This window comes from Meleagris gallopavo, chromosome 3 (assembly GCF_905368555.1).
Source record: "Meleagris gallopavo chromosome 3, MGAL_WU_HG_1.1, whole genome shotgun sequence".
NCBI lineage: Eukaryota > Metazoa > Chordata > Aves > Galliformes > Phasianidae > Meleagris > Meleagris gallopavo.
Genome location: NC_139406.1, coordinates 22965637 through 22989114, shown reverse-complemented (window position 1 = coordinate 22989114; position 23478 = coordinate 22965637). Strand labels below are relative to the sequence as shown.

At 34.4% G+C, this 23478-nt stretch overlaps 1 protein-coding gene across 1 annotated transcript in view; it reads right to left on the bottom strand.

Annotated features, from left to right (window-relative positions):
- The window catches only part of LOC100551100 (dynein axonemal heavy chain 5), a 73754-nt gene that overhangs the window by 25384 nt on the left and 24892 nt on the right, over nt 1-23478 (bottom strand). The window contains exons 22-38 of the mRNA XM_019613825.2: nt 23252-23394; nt 22403-22537; nt 20521-20643; nt 18328-18541; nt 17510-17733; nt 15782-15977; nt 13142-13311; nt 11153-11283; nt 9090-9243; nt 8244-8511; nt 7077-7308; nt 5365-5479; nt 4954-5130; nt 3916-4119; nt 2377-2556; nt 1403-1540; nt 678-813 (exon numbers count right to left, since the gene is read on the bottom strand). Coding sequence (XP_019469370.2) covers nt 678-813; nt 1403-1540; nt 2377-2556; nt 3916-4119; nt 4954-5130; nt 5365-5479; nt 7077-7308; nt 8244-8511; nt 9090-9243; nt 11153-11283; nt 13142-13311; nt 15782-15977; nt 17510-17733; nt 18328-18541; nt 20521-20643; nt 22403-22537; nt 23252-23394 — 2940 coding nt within the window. The remainder of the gene's footprint in view (nt 1-677; nt 814-1402; nt 1541-2376; nt 2557-3915; nt 4120-4953; nt 5131-5364; nt 5480-7076; nt 7309-8243; nt 8512-9089; nt 9244-11152; nt 11284-13141; nt 13312-15781; nt 15978-17509; nt 17734-18327; nt 18542-20520; nt 20644-22402; nt 22538-23251; nt 23395-23478) is intronic.

The window sequence follows — 23478 nt, the reverse complement described above, 5'->3', positions numbered from 1 at the left end:
AACATATTTACATTATCTTTTCAGTGCAACTCTAGGAATCAAGAGAAGAATATGTTAATACAACATATTATATTGGTTTTATGTGGCAAGGTTTTGATAGCAGGGAATTGCAGGGACAGCCACATACCAGAAACAGACAGTTAAATTGGCTCCAAAAGCTCCACTGCCACAGTATTTCCAAATGTTTGTTTATAAAATTAAAAATTACTTCCACGAAATAAAAGTTTCATTAACATTAATAACTACATTTAAAATTACTGACTTCTATAGTTAGAAGTCAGTATGATTTAATATTAATGTTCATTTCCTCCACGTATATCCTCTTATACAAATTTTCCTGGTGCTTCCTAACACATCACTCTATGGACTACTGACTATGAACATCAGTCAAGTTAAAATATCAGTGTCACAAGTATGTACTGCATCTTATGCAAGTAACATCTTCTGCACAGCATAGAGTATCGTATTGCAGGATTTAAACAAACTTCAGCCTGATTGCAGACTTCTCCTAGCTGTGTTTAAACAGGAAAATTAATAACAATTGCCTCAAGTTTTGCAACGAGAAACTTGAACTACAAAGGAAACATTTCAAATTCCAAATGTTTTTAGTTTTACTACACATTACAAGTAAATCAACTAATTTACTTCCAAGATCAAGGACATGAACAAATGCTTACCCACTAGCCTCTTGGTTTGCAAGGCAAATTCTTTACTTTGTTTCGTCCATCTATCTTTTTCACCTGCTAGACCACTTATTAGACTTGAAGCTGTTTGCATTTTATGCCGGCAACGATCTGCATCTTCAAGCAAAGCCTATAAAAAAACATAAACCAAGAAATACGGTCTACAGCTATATATCTGATAGGCCAGAAAAAATCTCTAAATCTAATGAAACCAGTATAACAACAGTGCAAAAATTTATTTTTAATTACATATCATATCACTTTATAGATTTGGAGGGAAAGTGACAGGGAAAAAGGACCTACTAGAAATACCTGCGATAAATATGGTTCAACCTTTTAGTATATCTCCTCATAACTTTCATGTTGGCACATATAATAAAGCATGGGTAATCAAGCCTGTTACCTATTAGTTATGGGAAAATCTGCCCAGTATTTCAAATACATTATACGTTGATATCATATATTAATAAAACTTGATATTACAGTACTGGACACTAAAATAGCACAAATAAAATATTTTTTGAAGGGATGGGAGAGAGGAAGAGGAGGAGGAGGGGAGAGAGGGATCCAGAGAGGAAGTATCCAACCACTTTTTTCCACTGTCTATCAATGCTTTTTCCAAGGAATAATGAAGAGTTATGAGGGAATACATTATGTTTTGCTCAAAGCAAGGGTGGCAACCATCTGTAACAGTCTCTTTTCTGCAAGGATACTTTCACCTGTTTTTCTCTCATGGCTTTTTCATACTCTGCCTGTACAATATCTAATTCTTCTTGCTTTGCACTCAGTTCTTCTTGAGCATTCTGCAGATCCAACATAGCTGTGGTTAGGCGGTTCTCCTGGATTGCTAAATTAGCCTGCGAAGCAAATAAATAAAATAAGTACATTCCCATATACAACATCTCAAAGCATTGGCCAAAAAGAGTTTCACTGCACTGTATTTCAAAAATCAATAGAGATTTCATGATTCATTAAAATCTTTTATTTCATTTCTATAATAAACTAACTCCTTGCAGGGAGCTGCAGTTAATTGCTCTAATGTAAATTAGAAAAACAAATAAAAAAATTTCAGGTCAAACCAGCCCTTTCCCAACAAAGGCTGGTCTGAACTGGCCTTTAGAAAGACCAGTGTCACCAAAAACTTATGCTTAGTCTAATGAAAGATACTACCGCTAACAACAATTCTTCCTTCACTCTAGGTCACCCTCATTACACTCCCATTTTGACATACTGTCAAAATCATGCCTGACCATGTTCTTCCTGACTTTCATTCTTACCTTCCAATGACTATTTAGGCCAGTTTTTCCCTAAATAACACTGATGTGTAAAGTCTCTGTACAGTCTCTTTATGAATTGAAATGCTGAACATTAAAAGAACTAGATCCTGAGTTTTTTCTTACTTAAGATAAAGCAATTGCAACTGTGAATTAAACTAGATGGCTACTTCAGACCTTCAATTCAGAAGGAGCCCAGAGGCATAAAACTGCATAATCTATTTAATGATCTTTACAGCCTATAAAAAGTAGTACATTTGATGCAAATTTCACTGTAGAGTTACTATTTTCAACATAATAAATTCCTATAGAGGCATGCACCAATTGGAATAAGACAACTGATGTTTCCAGCAGATGAAATCCTCAGTTGCACTCGGGTAGGGAGGAGAAGGAGCAAAAGTGTGTATGCTGCTTATTACCTTTAAGGGTAATACTTCTTTGTTGATGGAAAAAAATACAGCCATAGCTTTGGTCCACGAGCAAAGCCCAGCAACATTTCCACATACTCTCTTCGCTGTCTCAATGTTGTAGTCCACCATTTCAAAATAAGGGCTCAGAAGCTCTACCACTTCTTCATTAATGGTGTCCTTTGGAAATTGCTAAAAAATATACAAGTAATACAAGCAAACTACGCAAATATGTATTTTAGCACAAATAAAACACTACCAGAATCAAAAATGTTAATTAAAAACAGCTAATATGAAGTTGTCTATCTTGTGCATATCTGGGAGATTTCCAAAGACATTTTACTCCATTCTATTTTCTTATAAAATTGAAAGAGCTCACTTTCATTTCTGATCGTCTTTATCTCATCTGTTAATGTTATACAAACTAGCAGTCAAGTATGAAATATCACTGAGATTCTCTTTGATATTCCATTTCCCTTAATACTGAATAAATAAAAATCTTCTAAAAGAGAGGATTAACAGGCAAACATTCTATGAGATAGTCCTTTCAAAGAGTAGCCAGCTTCCCTTTAAATTACCTTATCTCATTAGTACAATGTGCTTCAATTTTAATTGTTTTGACAGTTTTTTTTTTAAGCAATGCCTTTTCTATGTTCATCCCCATAGCTTCCAACTTTATACTAGAAATTTTGACCAACAGATATTCTATTCAATTATCTATCTTCAAAGATTTATTTACAAAGTATAATAAAAGTATATCCTTGAAACTGAAAAATAGCTGTTCCCTGTGCATAAACAATAAAACCTTGAAGAATTTCAGTAAACAAAAATCCTCACATGAATAGATGCAACATGAACATCATATAAATAGCATCCATGGTACTATGAACCAAACAAGTTTGTATGGTCAGGCCATTCATCTGCGATTTCCCACTGGACCAGAAACAGTGTGATTATAAATGTAGAAATGCACTACTATTTTATAGGGATGTTTTAACCAAAATATACACTTCAAGATGAGAACATCATTTCACCAAATGCAGAAATCAGGTTATTATGTTCAGTGGTACAGTACAACATAAGGAATTCTCAGAGTAGATTAATACAAATATTAATAGTTTAAAATATGGACTAGTGTAGATTTATACACCAAATACTCACTCCATTTCTACAGACATGATACAAAGTGAAAATCTCAAATTTCAAAAAATTCTGATTTTATTTATCCTAATAATCACTGATTTTGTGTATGCCACTAAACATGTTACAATGCTCAACAGGTAGGAAAAAAAAAAATTCTGATTAGCTCTAAGCAAACAGGCAAGTAATTTCATTTCCTTACTTAGGAGAAGCTATAACTGACTTATGACCTGACTTTCCCACATGGATTTGAGTTTTATTTAATTATATCATACATTCAAGCCCTTGACATTTCAGATTTCTTGCATGCCTGATTTCTCTTGCACATTTGTTCTCTTAGGAACACCAAAGAAAATATTTTCCCTATTGTCTTAGGTTAAAATGACACTAAACAGAAGGTTACACAAATACCTGTAGGTTCTGTAAAAAGTTCCCTGCTGTCATCAGTTTCAAAGATTCTTGCCATGATGGGGTGGTACAGCTCTTCTCCTGATCAATTTTTACATTGTTCAATTTTCGTTGGAAAAGCAGTAACACACAGTCCATGATACGCATAATAAGGTGAGGAGGCCGACCAAGTGTTCGGACCGTGGCAATATCTGCAGGCTTTATTGTCTACAAAATTAAAACAAAAGACAAGGCAAATACTGTTATTATTTATTAAATAAGGAAAAAGGTCACCAATAGCATTAACCCACTTCAGAAGAAGAAACTTATTTCTCTTGATTTAAAATAATCTTATCTCTCAGAAGCATGAAGCTGTGCAGACCCTTCAGCTATAATTTTACTACTACCTCATAGCAACTGCTAGGAAACAGCAGCTCAGCCACCTTACAGCAGCACCTAAATTCTTAAAATGACTCCAACCTAGGAAGACAGAAATATTCTGAAATTTTATCTTCTTTTTCTATTTTAATGTAAACCTATTCACACAAGAAACTCAGTCTAGAAAGGAAAGTGCATTCAGTTGATAATTGGTAGGTGCATCTCTGCATCTTCTACTTTATTGTTCTGAACAAGTTTCTGATGTGGAAGTAAGCTTTTGAGAAAATTAAATAAATCATAATAATGTATGAAACCTGTACCTTAATAAAATATGTCAAAATCAGTCAAGAGTGCAAATGCAAATCTAACACCATAACTTGTACACTTGATTACTGGCACATTATCAACCAACACAACACAGCAAAAAATACATCAACCAGAGTTTCAATTGAAAATTAAAATTGCCCACTTACTGAACAACCGATTGCCCATTTTGGATTTGGCGTTTGGGTGGAAAAAGACAAAGAAAACTAAACCTAAACAACCTCAAGATAGATCTATTTGTATACATCTTCTGCCAATCATGGAGTTACACAGGACATCTGAAACCTTACATGTTTTCAAAGGACAACATTTTATTAGGTGGAAAAAATGTTATACTCAGTGCAAGGTTTTAGTACCAACCTGTAAGGCTGCTTCTGCCTCTTCCAAAGCAGGCTTAGCAGCTTCTAACTTTTCTTCAGCAATAGCTTTGTCAACTGAGATGCTGTCCACAATAGCTTGGGCTTTGTCTTTCACTTTCTGAACTTCAGCCTTCACCTTCTCAGCAGCCTGTGCTTTTACAGTAACTTCCTTCAATACCTAAAGAGAACATTCACAAACAACGTATAAGGAAAATACCTCACTGAAAGAATCTATATTTTCATTGTAACATTTGATCTGTTGAATTAACCAGAATGTTTAAAAAAAAAAAAGATGGGTTTTCCTGTCACCTTTTTAAGCTTCTATTATTGCTTCTTTTCCCACAACTTAACTTCCTTTTACACACATACACAAAAAAAATTAAGTGCAATATGCTTTAATGTCTGTACATACCATGTCAGCTTTTTCATTAGCAATCTGAAGTTCTTTTTCTTTTATCTCCAGCTCTTTGCTTAGAGCAGCCACTGACTCAGAGGCCTCTTTCAACTTTTCCAGCCCAGTATTAACTCTGGAGTTAAAAAGAAAAAATAAAAATAGAAAGTACACAATTCCTTTTATAATTTACATTTTCCATTCCAAAACATTTCATTGGTAGAATGAATCAGATGGATTTAATACCAAAATCTGTCTTATACAAAAAAATAAAATTTCTTCAGAAACTTTCACATACACTTCTGTTGTTTTCAGAATCAAGAAAGTAAACAATAAACAATTCTTTCAAAAAAACATATGACGTGAAATGTTCCACACTTCTAACTCAAATTGAATGACTTCATTATCACATTAAAATCCTAAATGTTGGCTCCATTTATGTCAATGGTCCTGCTGAGCTCCAACCTGATACTCTCATAGGACTGACTCACAACAGAAAGCATTTTGTGATCACTAGAATCCTGAGAATTTTTGAGAAATCCTGAGATTTCTCAAATCACTATTTCTATTTGAGGATATTCAAAAGGTTAATAAAATCAAAACATCAAAATCAAGACCAAACAGGAAAGATTAACAGGAAAATAGCAACAAGTTGACACTTCTCTCATTAAAATGCCTTCAAAAATGTTGTTTTTGTTTTTTTTTTCCAAAATCAAAGTACTCATATACAGGCTCTTCAAGCAAGTTTATCTGTAATCTAGAAAAACAGACATTTGGAACTGCAGAGTCAGAAAGAATTACAAATGTAGCAACTTCAAAGTCTAAGCAGGACAGGAACAGGTTAACAATATGTAACAGATAAAGAATAATATATGCTAAAGCCCTTCAGTCTATGCAATTAAGGTGAAGTGAAACAAATTTATGAGTATGGAATAATCTGGTGCATTTTAACTTCAGAATGTGTAAGGCTGGGTTAGAATCTCCCATTTTATAACTCTTCACTGATACCATGAAGATTATTAACTCAATTTGACTTCGAAGACAAAGAGTGTTTCAAAGTGAAATAAATTAGTCTGAGTATTTCTTAAAGGCTTTTAGAATTTTGTGCTAGTCGTTCACAATCAAGAAGATAGGTTTTCTTAAGGGTGATGCCAACTGATACATTTACAATTTCACATTCTATTTGAGTATTTCTCACATAACATTAAATCTGCAAACAGATCGTAGTTTAATAAAGTGTTTGAACGCATAATTAATATATCAAAAACACTTAAAAATCCATAAGCAAAGGTTCAATAATCTAAGTTACACTTAGTGATGACAAAACCAAAAATGCCAGGATTCTTTTTTACCCATTCATATCAGAAGAATACAACTGTTCAGCAGGAAAACAAAAATTGTTCTTAGGTAAACTGAATTTTATTGTGAATTTGTTATCAGATAACATGTAAATATCTTGCTTTACTCATAAAAATACATATTAATAGTTTATATTCATATCTTTCTACCACCATGTTCTTCAGTGCATCACTACCCTTGATTCTTCAAGCTACGCATCAAGAGCATCTCTAATATTTTTTCAAGTAACACCTTTATACTATTTTAGGAAACTTCGAAGAAAACTTTTGTTATGCAACGAGACCAGGCAGGCATTGAAATAAGTACATCAGAATATCTGAGAATAATCTGAGGGAGAAAACAACAAAAAGACAGCAGTAAACTGAGCAGTATACCTGTTTGCAAATATCTGTAGTTCTGCACGTTTTTCTTCGTATGTAGTTTTATAACCCTGAATAAAAGACAAATAGGATTTGGGAGTCACATGTGTAGAACGTCTATATCTTTGAAAGTAATCAGAACACTTCTCTGCTACTCCATCCTGGAATGAGCCCATACACTGTACAATTTCTCTCTTTGTCTCAGCGGTGCAGTCCATATCATATGAGGACAGGAAATGTTCAGATACTTAGAAAAAGAAGAAAAGCATAAATGTAAGTAAATCTTCAAGAAGTACTTTTAGTTTATAAACAAAGCAATCAATATACACACTACATATCATGACAAGCAGAACTGTTTCACCTAATTTAAATCTTCATTTGCTATAAGTAATTGATCTGCCCATCACTTAGGTATATTTAGCCCAATATGTGTCTAAACTTTAAACAGCATTACACTTTTAACACTTCCCCATCCAATATTTTGTCATTTAAATGATAGTATTGATTACACCAGGTAATAGCTCCATAGAAGAGAATACCTTTGGAAGAAAAGTCTTCATACTGAAATTATTGGCAATATGAGATTCATCATTGTCTTCTATAAATTTAATTTTGAACATAAAGAAGAATTACCAGTCAATTTATTGACAGCTGTGACATGGGAAATGCTTTTATATTGCTTCAGTAGGTACAATGCCAAGCTCACATAGCTTCTCTAGCTTTCCTCAATTTGCATGAGCAGATTCTTAAATTATTCCATACATCTCTGTAAAAAATGTATAGCCAAGGATCTGGTATCCTTTAATTTCCAAAACGTGCATCTACTTCTCTGTGAAACTGTCCAACTGCTAGCTACCATGAATTGATTAACCACAGCATCTCTCTGGCTCTCATCACAGGCATAGTCACCAAGTATCTTTGGTGGTATTTTGCTTTCTTTAATAATGCTTTAAGTCATTTTTAAGGAGAATTTTTCTTCTTCATATCCTTTCTTCTGTCAAAAGCATTTCAGCAGTTTAATACAGCAAAAAGAAAACATTCATATCCAAATTTTGAACTAAATAAATTTATTCTGCCAGTGTGCTGACAAAACAAGCTTTGTTTGCTTTCAAAGCATTTAAAAGAACTTAATAACCACGAATCTCAGAATTAAATAACTGCAAAGAAAAAACCTACACCTACCAGCCACTAGAGCATCCTTAGGCCACTGGCTGAACCAATCTATTGTGCATCCAGAAATGAGGGCAGGGAATTTTAAGGCCCTGTTTCGGAACTTTTCACCTATTGGTGAAAAGCAAAGAACCACATGAAGGTTCTGACGGACTCGAGTCATGAAGTAGTCATACAGAATCTCACTGGTTGGAGGCCTACGTGGATGTTCCTTCTTGAAGGTTGTTATGAGGTCACTCAGGATTTCATCTGTTTCATCACGAGCAAATAAGTTTGACACCTTTGAGAAAAGAGAAGGTTTTTTTCATGTTGTAGAAGATGATCCAAAGGAAAATATATAAATATATGATTGATTTAATATATAGCCTTCCAGAAAGGAACACTCACTTCAGACACAGAAGTTCTTAGGACTCAACCCACTTTTTTTACACAAGAACTCTTTTCTGAACTGACTCTGTTAAAAACACTGAAATCTAACTTGCTGTAAAAGTAAAATCTGTTCTTCCACATGAAAAATAAAGCAAAAATAAAAATAAAATAAAATGCGAACAAAAAAAGCCATCCTACCCATCCTGAGCACAAATTTTCCATATAAAAAATAACTGCAAATTAATGAGATTTTTAATCTCATATAATTTTGATAAGCAACAGTGATGTTCCCTAAGTTGCAATTTTTTTTTTTTTTTTTTTTTAGTTGTTATCATGTTCTGGACAGTTTATCAACACTTAGGAGGGTCTGACTAGACAATTTCTTTGTACGGTATGATGATGAGCATTCATTAAAATACATTCTGTTATTTTGCTTCAGAATTATAAAATTAAAAAAGCAATGAAAAAGATCATAAGAATGTATCCTACCTCTCCTGATGATAGAACATTATTCAAGTATTCCAAGAAAGACTCATCTTTGACCTCATTGTCTGTAAAGAGAAAACATATGCCTTTCCCGTCCAATCCTGAAGTTCTGTACAGAATTTTCAGATCTTCCATCAAGTTTGAAGTGTTGTACGAACTACAGAAGAAGAGTCATATTAAGGTTCACTCCCTTTAAAAAAGGTTTCTGGGTAAAACAAAAATAACTAGAAAACTTAAATAAGAAATAATTTCTTGGAACACAAGGAAGGCACAGTGCACTGCTGATAAATAATATGGCACTGGAAGGAAATTGAGTCAGTTTTCAAAGACTACAATTTTAAAAGACATTATATGAGAAATATGCCACCAAATCCGATGCATATCAAGGAATGGTTCATAAAGGCAAAATAGCAGAGCTGATAAAAGTGTGTCATCTCAACAAAATATTTCATAGAAAGTTAAAACTCAAAAGGACTGTTATAAAAGCTAGTTACATAATAGCAAATCTGATTGCAAAAAAAAATCAAAACTGTTTCCTGATGGTGAGTTTGTTAAGCAATATGGCTCAACTTGACATTTTTATTAGAGGCACTGATAACAAATATGACACTGTAGAAATGGCTTCTTTGGCACCAGTAAAAGACATAACTAAATCTCCTGATTTGTAGGAAGCAGTAAAAAAAATAACTTAAAGCAATTTTCTTTAACCTTTGCCATCATATCTGGTATAGCTACCGACGGTGCCCCAGTGATGGTTGACAAATGACGACACAATTACTCTCCAGTGCCTCGCCTTTCATGAAATATCACTGCATCAAACATCAAGAAAATCTATATGCAAAAACTTTAAAAATTGATAATGTCATGTCAATCATCACCAAAGCTGTGAATTATGTAAAGTCCAAGGCGTGAATCATCAACAGTTCTAGGAGCTCCTTAGGAGTATGGATTCTGATTATGAGGAACATCATTTATTCTTCCAAAGCAAGGTGGCTAAGTAAAGGTAAAATGCTAAAAATTCTTTGTGATTTACAAAGTGCAATTAAGCCATTTATGGAATCAAAAGGAAAATTTGTGCCAGTACGTGAAGATTAAAAATGCCTCCCGGATTTAGCATTTTTGGTGGATATGATCACTCATTAAAATGAGTTAAATGTGTTTTCAAGGTGAAAATCACCTTATCTGTGCTTATATGTTTCAGACTACAAGAGCGTTTGAAATTCAACTATTTATGGCAAGTTCAAGTTACTGCAAAAAATTTCATGCTTTCTGATATTTTGGCTATGCTTAGTCCTATGAACAATGAAAAACATGCAGGTGTACTTTGATACAGGAATTTAAGAGTAGGTTTCAAGATTTACAAAATATTGTCTTTTTTTTTTTAATATTTGTGACTGCATTGTCAGTCAAAATATATACATAACTTGCAAATTTTCACATGGAATATATAGAGTTGCAAACAGACATCCAGCTGAAAGAAAAAATTCAGTCATGTCTCTTTACCAGGCTTTCATAAGCCCTATCTTACCAGAGAAAAATATTCCTCACTTCATATTCATGACTTACTTGCGTCATTACTTTTTGGCAGTACTCACATTTGTGAACAACTATTGTCAAGATGAAGCAAACAAAGAGTAATATTTCATTAAAAATCTCTGAAAAACACCTTGAGATCTAACTAAAAATGGCAATCGCTACCATCAAACCAGCCCAATGCATTAGTCTTACAAAAACAAGGTCAAACATCAAACAAGCATAGTTTTATGCTTTTTGTTGCTGGGTTGTTTTTTTTTTTTACATTCTAATAAAAAATACATTAAAAAATAAACTCTGTTACTTCTATACATTAAATCTATTGTATATTTTACATGTGGCCCAAGGCAGTTCCTGTTTGCTCAGTGTAGCCCAGAAAAGCCAAAACATTGGACAATCATGCTCTAAGCAATAGCACTCGCCCCTCACCCTATGTTGTGCTTATTCTTTTTCCCACTGCAGAGACTGGGAGCATTTATAGAAGAATTTCAATGTGTAAGTACTTAGTTGCTTAAATTTTAGTTTACACTTACCGAGTTAACATGATCTGGAATGTATCGTAGCCAGCTATGAACGATGCTAGTCTTGTCAAGCTTTGCTTTCCAGAGCCACCAACTCCAACTAAAAGAGCATTTCCACGAGGAGTACGAATCACTCGAGAAATCTGTATAAGATTACAGTCATTTATTGCTGAAATGTGTAACAGTTACACACCCAAAAATCCAGTGCTACTGCAATAATAAAATTATATTAGAAATGCAGAACAAACCAAAATTTTAAGTTTGCATTCAAGGATGCTATACTACTATTAATATACCTATGAGCATTTTCACTTTGAAATATTTTCTGTAAACCTTGCAATAGCAACCACTTTATTCCATCACTGCAAACTTTCAGTTATCAACTACCAAAAAGCACAAAAAAACCTCAGCAGTGATGGGCTACACCCATCACACCAATAAGCAATTTGAAATACCTACTTGCATTTCCTGTAACTCACTTTTTCTCACATAAACTTCCCGCAGTTTTCAATCATATATGTCATTTATTTAGCACAACATACTTACTTTTTTCATAGGTTAATGTTTACAAGAAAAGATAAAATCAAATACAAAGGTTTCTTTTAAGCATAGATAGAATTTAATTCAAGAAAGAAAAATAGATTTGAATACAACCCTTGTACTACTTCAATTATGTCTTCTAATTCTTTTCCTGGCAGAGGCACACAAACAGTAAATTCAGAAACTTTGTTCTCTGGTAATGATATTATTCAACCTTAACTCATTTAAGTGATGCCACATCAGCTCAAATTAGGCACTACATAGTAAGGTAATCCATCTTTCTCTTAGAGGCTGTCTCAACTCTTGCTAAGGCGTAGAGCTCAGAGCTGAAGAGCTGTAAATGCTGCTTTCAAGAATATGGGATCAGAAAAGCACTATCTAATATTTTGTCCAAGAGAACAGTAAGATAATATTGCCAGTAGTTATCATCGAGCTAAGCAGAGAAGACATTCTTTAAGACAGAAAAGACAGGTTAAAAACAACAACAAAAAAAAAGATAGGAATAAAGCAGAAACTTAATACTAAGTGTGATGATAGTTTAACAATCTACCTAAAGAATTTGTGAGCAGAAAATCATCTACTTTGCAGGCAAGATCTTAAAACAAAGAGTCCAATCTTACAAACTGACAAGAATCCAAAATAATATTCAGTTCTTAAATTTTTATAAGAAATACCGAAAAACTCACTGTGACACTGAGAAATAGTAGTTTTTCTCAGTTAGAAAAAGAGAAAGGGAAAAAGGAAAAAGGGAAAGGAAAAGGAAAAAGGAAAAAGGAAAAAGGAAAAAGGAAAAAGGAAAAAGGAAAAAGGAAAAAGGAAAAAGGAAAAAGGAAAAAGGAAAAAAGGAAAAAGGAAAAAGGAAAAAGGAAAAAGGAAAAAGGAAAAAAGGAAAAAGGAAAAAGGAAAAAGGAAAAAGGAAAAAGGAAAAAGGAAAAAGGAAAAAGGAAAAAGGAAAAAGGAAAAAAGGAAAAAGGAAAAAGGAAAAAGGAAAAAGGAAAAAGGAAAAAGGAAAAAGGAAAAGAAAACAACCTGCTTCCCTTTTGTAAGAAGCTTATTCAAAGGAAGTTTGGAATACATTTATTCCTAACTCTGATGTGCATACTCCTTCATCAGCAGCCAATTATGTCCTAATTTGATTTTTATTTCACTCATTCCAAAGAGAGGAAATGCTCTCAGAAGAATTAATAAGAAGAAACATTGAAAAATAGTTAGAATACTTCGGAACATGACCTCACTAGACATAAAAGACAGAATTGTTCCATCCGAGGATGAGCTGAGTTTTTAATACTTAGTCAGAAGGTGAAAGACAAAATAGCAAAAAATGACCTGCTTCAATAATAGAAGTAATTTACCTTGATTTGTGAATACCTTCATTCATTTTGAAACACAATTGTCCTCAGCACATATGAATTCAAGTGAAAAAGAGCAACTGCAATAATAAATTGCAAAGCAAGATTGTACCTTTACTAGGTGAACCATAGCATCCTCAAAGAAAACCATGTCCATTCCAGTGCCACGGACATTCTCATTGTATGTTTGTAAAAACATATTTAAACGATTCCGTAGCTGACGAAAGCAGTAAACTGGCTCATAAATTTTGGGAATCCTTAAATCAACTTCTGATTTTTCTCCTAGAACAAAAAGCATGTAATGAAACCTCAGCAGTTCAAATGACTGAGGGAGTTACAATGTAGGTAAAATCAGTAAGGGAAGTTAGCTGAAAGACTCTGAGCATTCAAAACTAGTTTTATTATACATAATATTTCATATTAGATATACATATAACAGTGCTGCCTATACTTTCCTATACAGAACAACAGTCCTTCTTTCTCTGACTCCGAAACCTGAATAGTGAAAATCTGAAAACAACATCGATGCTAGAAGCAAGAGTAGCAATGGAGAATAAAGGAAAATAAATGTTGTAGTTAAAAATTGCAATTTTTTTTTTTTTTTTTTTGTAATGGAAATATATTATAAGCCCTTAAATTCATTTCAGTGGTTAAAAAAATTTACTAATAAAATGAATCATTTAAGCATGCAAAGAAATGTATATTCACTGTGAAAAGGCATACGCTTGCTTCAGCAAGGGATCTGAAAACCACATAGTGCTTTCGACACTTCCCAGTCCAGAGAAAAGGAGGAAATTGCGTTATCTCACATTTCCATTCATAAGCATCAATCATGCCTATAGGAGACCAGCCTTTCACTAGTCAAAATTGTTACAGCAAACAGGATCACAGAATGGCTGAGATTGGAAGTGACTTCTGAGGCCATCTGGTGAAATAACTAGCTCAGTTAGGGCCACTTCAAACACAGGAGCATGTCTAGACAGTTTTTCAGCATCTGAATATTTGAATAATCCAGATGTAAATAAGTTTCTTAAAAGTTGAATGAGACATTTAAAAAACTTACTCAGATATTGATAAGGAACTAATAGGGAATACAGCAAGGAGTTAAACAGTAGTGATGTTTTTACATTTTTGAACCATTTAAGAGAATGATGCCAGTTTAATCGTGTTCCTGCAGTTTTATTATTAATGACAAAAGACAGCATGATCAAGTACCAGACCTAAAAAAGGGCAGACATTTAAATTATTTACAGAGGCAGCAATGGAAATATATTGTTTTAAACTCTTCTCTAGCTCCAAGATTCAGAATTCTAACTACTAAATTGCAAAATCAAAGCTTATTGATAAAAAACACATTTGAACAGCTTGAGGATTGGTAGAACTCTAGCATCTCTAACGACTTTTGTGAAGCTAAGATCTGAAGGTTGATGTTTGAATTACTTCATCTCAGATCTCTCAGGGATGAATATGTTGCAGCAGTACAAACCAAATAAATACGGGGCATGTATGTCAACTTATCTCCAGTCTGAGCACATTATTCAAAGTTGATGTTAGATGAATATTCTATGCATTTAAGAGCTCAGAAACCCAGTTCTTGCTGTTATATTTCACAATAATGAGCAATACTAAATTCCATTACAGGGACAATTAAAACAAAATAACCGTTTTTATGCTTATCTCGTAGAGTCAAAACAGGAAGAGGTTCTCAAGACTGCCAAACGTACTGAAGACAAAACACACCCTTTCCAAACAGAGGCCTTCTACTTTGTATTTTCATGAAATTTCATTCCAGATGAAGTATTACTGGGGCAAATGTAGTTAAATAGTAACAAACGCTAGTCTGAGAAATACGTGCTTCTTTTCACATTCATTTTTCAAATTAATGTAATACTTCCTAGTTTAAATTTCCACATTAAAAGTCACTCTTCAGTCACTCAGTATGTATTCTGACTTACATTTCAGTCTTCTCTCTCTATCCTTTACTCTCTTTTTGTCACTCCTTTCAACTTCAATTATCCAAGAAGAGATTTAAGTGTCATTTAACCAGTTATGCCAACCTTTTGCTGCTTCCACTATCCATCAATACAATGACATGAACAGACAATTGAATCATCCAACAGTTTAATAATGATTTTCACCAAATCCTCCCAAAATTTGTTTTCTGTTCTTTTTTTTAATCTACTGAGAAGTATTCCTGGGTTATTTAGCTAGCTGGGTCTGCTGCAAAAGTTTTATTTAAAATAAACAAGAACATTGTTATAAGCCACACGCATAAACCAAGAGCTTTTACTAGTATTCCAGAGATTTTGAAATAATACTAATTCATTACAAAATAATATATTGCGTATTTTTAAAAAAGTACTGGGTAAGCTCAGTGCTACTATTCATACACCAGATCTCTGTGTTGGCTACAGTGCTATGTTTTATCTAGTATTGCAACTCAACTCAAATCATGCAACACTTCTTTCACCATTTTAGAATAAACAATTCATATTTGTTATTTGCCAGTTTTACTCACCTTGATGGAAATGGAAACAAGACCCTTCTATGCAGATTATCTGAATATAAATATGGACTTAAAACCCATAAGCATTTTCCAACAAATGGTAATATCCAGTAATAAATGTAATATCTATCTTCAAAGTCACTGGACAAGACAGCCACACTCACAGTATAACCTTACTTATCCATTTTTAAATCCTATCCTTTTCCCCACTCCTGCTACCACAATGACTATCAGAGACCACCTTACCAGTTCTTTGAGGTACATCCCTTAGGAAGTCAACAAAGAACGCATCAATTTCAGGATTCAGCAAAGTTGTCTTTCCTTGAAATTCCTCCTCAATGAGTTTTGCCACAGCTGCGTCAAACCACTTTACATCTTCCAAGGTTGTGAAACGATCAGCAATAACACTCTTACATTCATGCTTCCACAATTTTATCAGTACCTTTTTAGAAAGCAAACAAACAAAAAAATCTCCATGATTTCAATCAGGTGAGGCTTGCCAATAAAACTATGTCGATGAAAAAATGTGCTTTTTAAATATTTTTAAATCATAATAAAATAGGAAAAGAAATAGTGGTACGTTTGGTTTTAATCAGCAGAGAGATCTTAGACATCTCCATCAACCCAATAACATTTTAATTTTATAGTCAGTTAACTGTACAAAAAGCCTTTATCTAATATTCCAAACCAGAGCATATATAACTATATAAGATTTTATTTCCATAGCCCTAAGACATGCTCTACACATGGGAACAAGGGTTTATACATCAATAAACCATTTCTGTAATAACTGATTACTGTCTAAGTGGAAGTTGCTTGAAAATAATAGCATCATAGCATGAAGACGTTCACGCCAAACTCAGAAACACAGATGTCACTCCCAGTAACAAATCCAAACCAGAGGAAATTGTGTAGGTTATGTTATTATTTCACCAAATTCACTATACTTTTCAAATCCTTCTATTTGGCCAGAGGATGGAGAAGAAAACCTAACAGGTTATTAATTCTAGCAGCACTGGTTTTAATCCTACACAACGACTACGCAGTAGTAGAAAAGACTCCAAGTACTTCTTGAAAAACTCATTTGAGCCTACAGTGCTTTGTATACCTGATGCATACTATGCCAAGTCACAGAACTGATACGTAAATTCATATAATCAGATTTTGAACAATATTTACATGTAAAATCACCTTAGGGCTGTTTATTTTTGATTTTGGAAATTAAAATCAATTCTAACAATCAAATTGTAGATACAGTAGGAGGCAGGAGCTTGCTTATTCAACAACTAGGAAATTACACTAAATATTAATTGACAGTATAGCCCAGATATAAAACATTTTTTCTGTGATTACCATAACCATTGCTTTTCCAGAATTTTATGTTTCACTCCTCAAAAATCTAAATTTCTTTTCCTTAAAATACTTGAAGGAGAAATGATACATAAAGTATTTAATTTTTCTGAAGGAAAAGTGAGCTATGGAAAAAAAAGAAGAATCACTATGACTTGTTATTTCCTCTTGTTTTTAAGTTGAAAGCCAGCAGTTAGTTGTTTCACAAGTATTAGGCAGTGATTGCCAGCCTTAGGATACTAGTGGGGGAGAGGAGAAACGCTTATTTTTTTAATGAAGATATATGACTTTTCAATGAATTAAAATAAAAGTGAGTTTGCCATAATTTTCTTTGTTCTCTGCTTTTAAATAAGCATTAGCCATTTTAAATAAGCATTAGTCAGCAACAATACAAGCAGACGAAAGCTAAGCCTCTTCTGTCAAAAAAATTTAATTTATGGTCAGGAAATGAAGTTCTCATTTCAGGTGGCACTGTAAAAGCTGGACAAAAATATTCCCTCCAAAAAGATGAAAAATGTTTTCCAACCAAAAATGATTTTTTCTAATGTAATTTTAATGCCATCTAATTATACACTACCTAATTATGCACTAACTATGGCAAAACTACTGATGTGCTTTACTTACCTTTGGTTCATTGATCACTTCTGATGTAGTGTTCAGCATTCCCTGCCAAATTCTTGAGAGGTCTCGAAGGTTGAAGACATAATGGAACTTGGCGGGTGTGGGCAGCATTTTCAGCTTGGTAACCTGCCACAGCCTGCGGGTCAGCGGCACTAGCTTGGATAATATTTCTTTTACATCTTCTGAAAATCCTCTCTCACTACAATAGTGCCCTTCTCCAATTACACCTTTGGAAAAGAAAATTGCCAAATGACAGGTTTTCTAAAATTCACTACCACAACATCAAGGGCTATGATCTTTTCAAGTGTACCTGTTCCTTTTTTCTTCCTTTTTTTTTTTTTTTTTAACCCCTCAGAGCTATTTTAACTTGTTGATTAGGCTTTCAGTTTTCCTTTCTCTAATCTTGATTCACTTGGTGTTACAGCATCTTGTGCCACAAACACGCCAGACATTTAGCTCTTACAAATCGTTTGTATAGTGAATCACTTCACTGAGACCACTGTGATCCTGTCTTTTTGTGAAAGCCTGGTCATTAGCACCTTGCTCTTAGCACCAATAGCACCTTTGCAATTCTCCATCACTGTCACCAAAACAACGAGCAGCCTTCATGCCATTTCTTCTTAACTCTGGCATACAGATAGATTCGGAGGTCTAACAATTTAGGGATAATGAAGGTGCAGGTGCAGAGAGATTACTGAAGGAAAAATGCGCTGGTAAGAGGGATTAAGCTTTAGTGTTAATAATAATGTTTATACATAGAGGAATAAAGAAAAAAACAACTAATATTTTCAAAAATGGATACAAAGCTGATTTTTCTTTACCAAAAATTTTGTCAATAGAAGAATTAGAAGGCAGAGTACAGTTGAACACAGAAAACTGTCTCTTGAGTCTCTGTGGAATGTCATTGCGACCTCCCCCAGGATGGATCATGGCAGCCAAAAACTGAATGTCCACAATGTTGGTAAATTCTCCAGGCTTTTCCAGATTATACAGTCCATTCTGTTCCATGAGCTGCCTAACTATCTCATTAGTGACCTGTAAAATAAGCAGGTAGTATGTAACAGAACAGAAGAAAATGGAATAGAAAACATACTTTTGTGCTTGAATGTCCCAATATAGAATATAAACATTATTTTCTCACTAAATCTCCCACTTCTGTGTTTGTTTGTTTCTGTAGAAAATGCACTGCTATGAATAAGCATATTTAGACTGTACTTTTCACTGATAACATCTATGAAGAATAAGCTTGGTGGAAGAAAAGAATTCCTGACTTAAAATTAATCCTTCTTATCTCAGTTCAGTCTCACTGGAATACTGCATGATTTCCAACACAACAGTAGTGGAAGCAGTTCCAATACTTCTCCCTTTTAACATAAAATTTCCAGTTTTCACAAGCTCAACCTCATGTATCTTTATATGTTGCATCTGATACCAAGTATTTTGATGAAACTTCCATGTGCAACAACAGCAAATACAGTTTTTCAAGCTGCAAACGTTAGATTACTTCCATAAAAAGCAATGCAAGATTCCTTTCTTCGGACATAGATGAGGCCCCCTGCTTCATCCTATAGAGAGTTTACTACGGGAATATGTTTCTCTAGAAATTCCAACATTTAGTTTCCAATGCAGTATATTTCAGAAGTACCTTATCAATGCAGATGATTACTTCAGTTTTTTTCAAAAGCAGACAGTTCTTATCTGTCACAATATTTTAATTATCACTTACACAGTCATGGTTTGTATGCCAAGAGGTTTTTTTGTCTAACTGAAGATTTTCAATTTTGTGAGCAATAAATGAATACCATTAAAAACAGTTTTAAAATTATACAGCCATGTTTCAAGAAGTACCCGACTGTCTAATTGAGCTTCCCCAGGGCTCAGTTCTAGGGCCAGTTTTTATCAGTGACCTGGATGAAGAATTGGAGTGCATCCTCAACAAATTTGCTGATGATATTAAACTGGGAGGTGCTGTTAATTCCCCGGAGTAACCAGAGGCCTTGCAGAGGGACCTAGACAGGTTGGAACACTGGGTGATTAGTAACAGCATGAACTACAATAATGGAAAATGACAAGTTTTACACTTGGGACAGAGTAATGCCAGATTCAGTCACAGATGGGAGATGAGTGGCTGGAAAGCAGCTCAGCAGGAAGAGATCAGGAGGTGCTGGTGACAGCAGCTCAGCATTAGGCAGTAGTGTGCCCTGGCCCCTGGCAGGGGCAAGCTGCATTCCAGTGTGCATTAACCACAGCAAAACCAGCCTGCCAGAAGAGATGATTCTCCCTGTATTTAGTGTTGGTGTGGCCTTGACAAGGCTATTGAATATCGTGTGTAGTTGTGGCCACCACAATATAAACAGGATGTTAAGATCCTTTCAAGTTCCCATAGGAGGACACCAGAGCTGGTAATGAGGCTGAAGGCATCATCTGTGAGGAGACACTGAGGACATTACGCTATCCAGTCTGGAGGAGAGGAGGCTCAGAGGTGACCTCACTGCTCCCTACAGCTCCCTGAGGAGGGGAAGCAGAGGGAGATACCAGGCTCTGCTCCTGGTCAATGATGGCAGAAAGGGAAGGGCACAGGACTGCTAGAGAAGTCCAGACTGTGCACTAGAAACATTTTTTTTAATCAAGAGGGTGGTCAAATGCTGAAACAGGCTTCCTAGAGAGGTGTCTGTCAGTGCTCAAGAGGTATTTGGATAATGCTCTCAGTAATATGCTTTAACTTTCAGTGAGCCATGATGATATCAAGCAGTTGGTCTAAGTGATCTTTGAAGGTCCCTTCCAACTGAACTGTTCCATTCTATTTTAACTGCTTATTTAATCAGTATATTTATTCTAATTTAGTTTATGAAAACATAGAGCTGCAAGTGTTCTTTAAAAATACCCTTTAAAAATCAAGTGTACGTACCTAGTTTACTTCCCATTGGCTGATTGAAAAGGCATTTTACAGTGAAACAAAGAAAGGAAGAAAATAGCCTTTCGCATCATCTTCTTTTCTCTTTTACAAAACTAACCTGATCTCCCCATTCATTTATTACGGGCATATTCACATCATCAATGAAGACTGTCATCTTTTTGCCTGCAGGCGGACCATATGTTGTGCCCATGCGCTTGTCCACATAACTTTCTATTGTGCGCTGTTAAAAAACAATTATCAGAAAAATTACAAAGAGCACACTTTTTCGTATGAGTCACTCATTTAACCACATTACAGGTAATTATATGGTAAGTTTTTTGTTACACAGAGTTTTACAAAGGAAAATTTAGACAACACTAAGTGCTATTGGTAATAGCAGTAATCCAACTGGAACATCTGAAATGTCATGCTATACCATTAGGTTGGTATAAAATATTCCAAATATTAAGTTTAGACAACCATGCCTCAATTTCATAATTTTGAAGCCATCTCAAATTATTTTCCAGTTTCAAACTTGTCAGTTTGCTGAGCCTCTCGGTTTTAGAATGGTATTTTAACACAGTCTCAAACAAGCATGTTAATTATAACGCAAAGAAATGAGAATTCATGAGGCTTAATTTTGTATATACAAACAGTGAAATGCACTGAGAAATGGTTCAATTTCAGTGATGCCAATGAGAATCATAAAGTGTATGCAATATCTTCATCTACATTTGTATTCTACTGAACTATTTTATAGTCCATGTAGTTGAGGAGGACCTTAAATAATCATTGCATCCACTTGAGGTTTAAGAGAGGAGTACTCATCTTGAGATGGAGGGGAAAGCAAAGGAGGAGAAGTGGAGAGGAAAAGCGTAGAAGATGGGCAGTGATGCTCATCTGTTTGAAATGTCATGCCAAAGCTTCCAATTCTGAAATTCTGTTTTGTTAATACTAATTGGGCAGTATGAGCTCCACCAAAGCTTTTAGCACTACTTTTTGACTTATTTGACTGAATAATGCAAAATATAAAACTTCTAATGAATTTTAAGAATCGTTTATTGTGATACATATTCATTTTATCTATCCTCTGTCAGTTCAACCACTTGCTAGCTAGCATCTGTAATACTGAGTATAACAAATTAAATATCTGTTAATATTGCAAGATTAAACTAATAATCTGTCAGATCTGACAGGAGCGATTCATGATGATCTTTCCAGTAGACATCAATATACTACATAAAATCATAAGGTGATAATTATATTCATACACGTAAACTGAATAGACTTAATGAAATAATTTTATTTTTTTTTAGAAGCATGCTTGCCACCACTATTTTTTTCAGCTTCTCACCATGAAGCCAGCTTACAGATGACACCTCAGGCTCAGGGACAGCACTTCTGCTTACAGCACAGACAATGCTTAGGCTAGGCAGACAGAACCATAACATTCATTATATATATGCGGATAGTAGGTTAAGGAATCTTGAAATAAATCTAAGTAGCTCAGCAGAAATTTGGACAGGCAGTACAATTCAGGATTTAAGTATTCAAGGTTCTGTTTAGAGCAGCTGTGCTGCATGTGTTACTTTTTAATGAGTAACGTAATTTACTTCAAATTGCAGACAGCACAGACTTTCTGACAGATTGTTGCGGGTAGCACTTACTTCGCACATGGATTTTAGTGAAATCTAAGAAAAGTCGCTGACAGCTCTACCCAATTAGTGAGAACCAATACATCTGACGTAAAATCATTAAGTATGGTGAAGCAAATAATATGCATGTAATAGTCTAAGAATAGCTAAATAACTTGTGAGACATGGTTTACAGAAGTCTTTCAAATCAAGTGCCTTGTCCATTTAAGTAGGTAATTTTTTGTTTCTGTGCTCTTTTGCAGCTAAATAGATCACTTTCAGAAGTATCTTGCCAACAAATTCTCAATACATCTATTCATCTTTGAATCCAGTAACGTATTACTGGAAAATGAATGACTACTATACCTGGAAAATTAACGGGGTAGTTGCAGAAGAAAAATTCAAACTCTTCACCATGTGGCTTTCAGGGTTATATTTCGACATAAAACATTTGATGATAACAGTCTTTGCAGTTCCTTGCTCACCAATTAGTAGAACAGCCTAGACGAAGACAAGACAGAAGTAAGATAACACACAAGAGCGGTGTATTTTGGCAAAACCTCACTAATTCCACATATCTTCTCAACAAAGAACATGTAGAAGCAAAATAGTTAACATTTCATAGGCCATTACAGGTCTCACTTGTTAAACTTTTGCAGCAAATGGTCTTGTCACTCAATACAATTTAAAGAACAAAGGAGGAGATTAAAAAAAAAAATGATGTACTGTCTAGAGTCTCATTATTTGAAACACTTCAATCACTGGTTTTATTTACTATATCCTCCTTATTTGACACTGTTTTAGTAATGAAGGAGTTTTATTCTTTAAAAAAATGTCTATGAATTCTGTCATTGACCCATCTGGACAGAGTTCCTACCAATAGAGCCTGGTGCTATGCTATACTGTGTTCTCTCCTGAACCACTTCTGCTCCACCATGGCTACACTGCCATGTAATAATTCTCATTATTTCTGGAATACAAGGGAAGGTGGGAGGTGGGAGGGACAGGTAGTGAGAAGCTACAAAAGGCAGAGAGCAGTGAGAATAATAGAATTCAAGTATATTCACATGAATACAGCTCCAGAATCACTACTATGGTTTTTTATCACGAAAATGATGTTTTTCCCTTTCAGTAATTTCCTATTTCACTCCTGATTCAAAAACTCCATCATGCATACTATTAGCAGTACTTAGATGTGAAATGCAGATGATGTACCTTGCCCTGTTTAGCAATGGTTTCAATAAGGAAATCCATTCTCACGTTGTCAACATTTGGCACAAGAATGGAGTTATACTCTGGCGTGCTGCTACTAGGATATACATACTCTTCAACACGTGTATTCCAGTGCATCCAATTACCTAATAGCAAAGAAATAAAGTTAATGTTCATAAAAACTAGACATTTTCACTTATTTTCTATCAATTTGACTCTCTGTCAGTTCC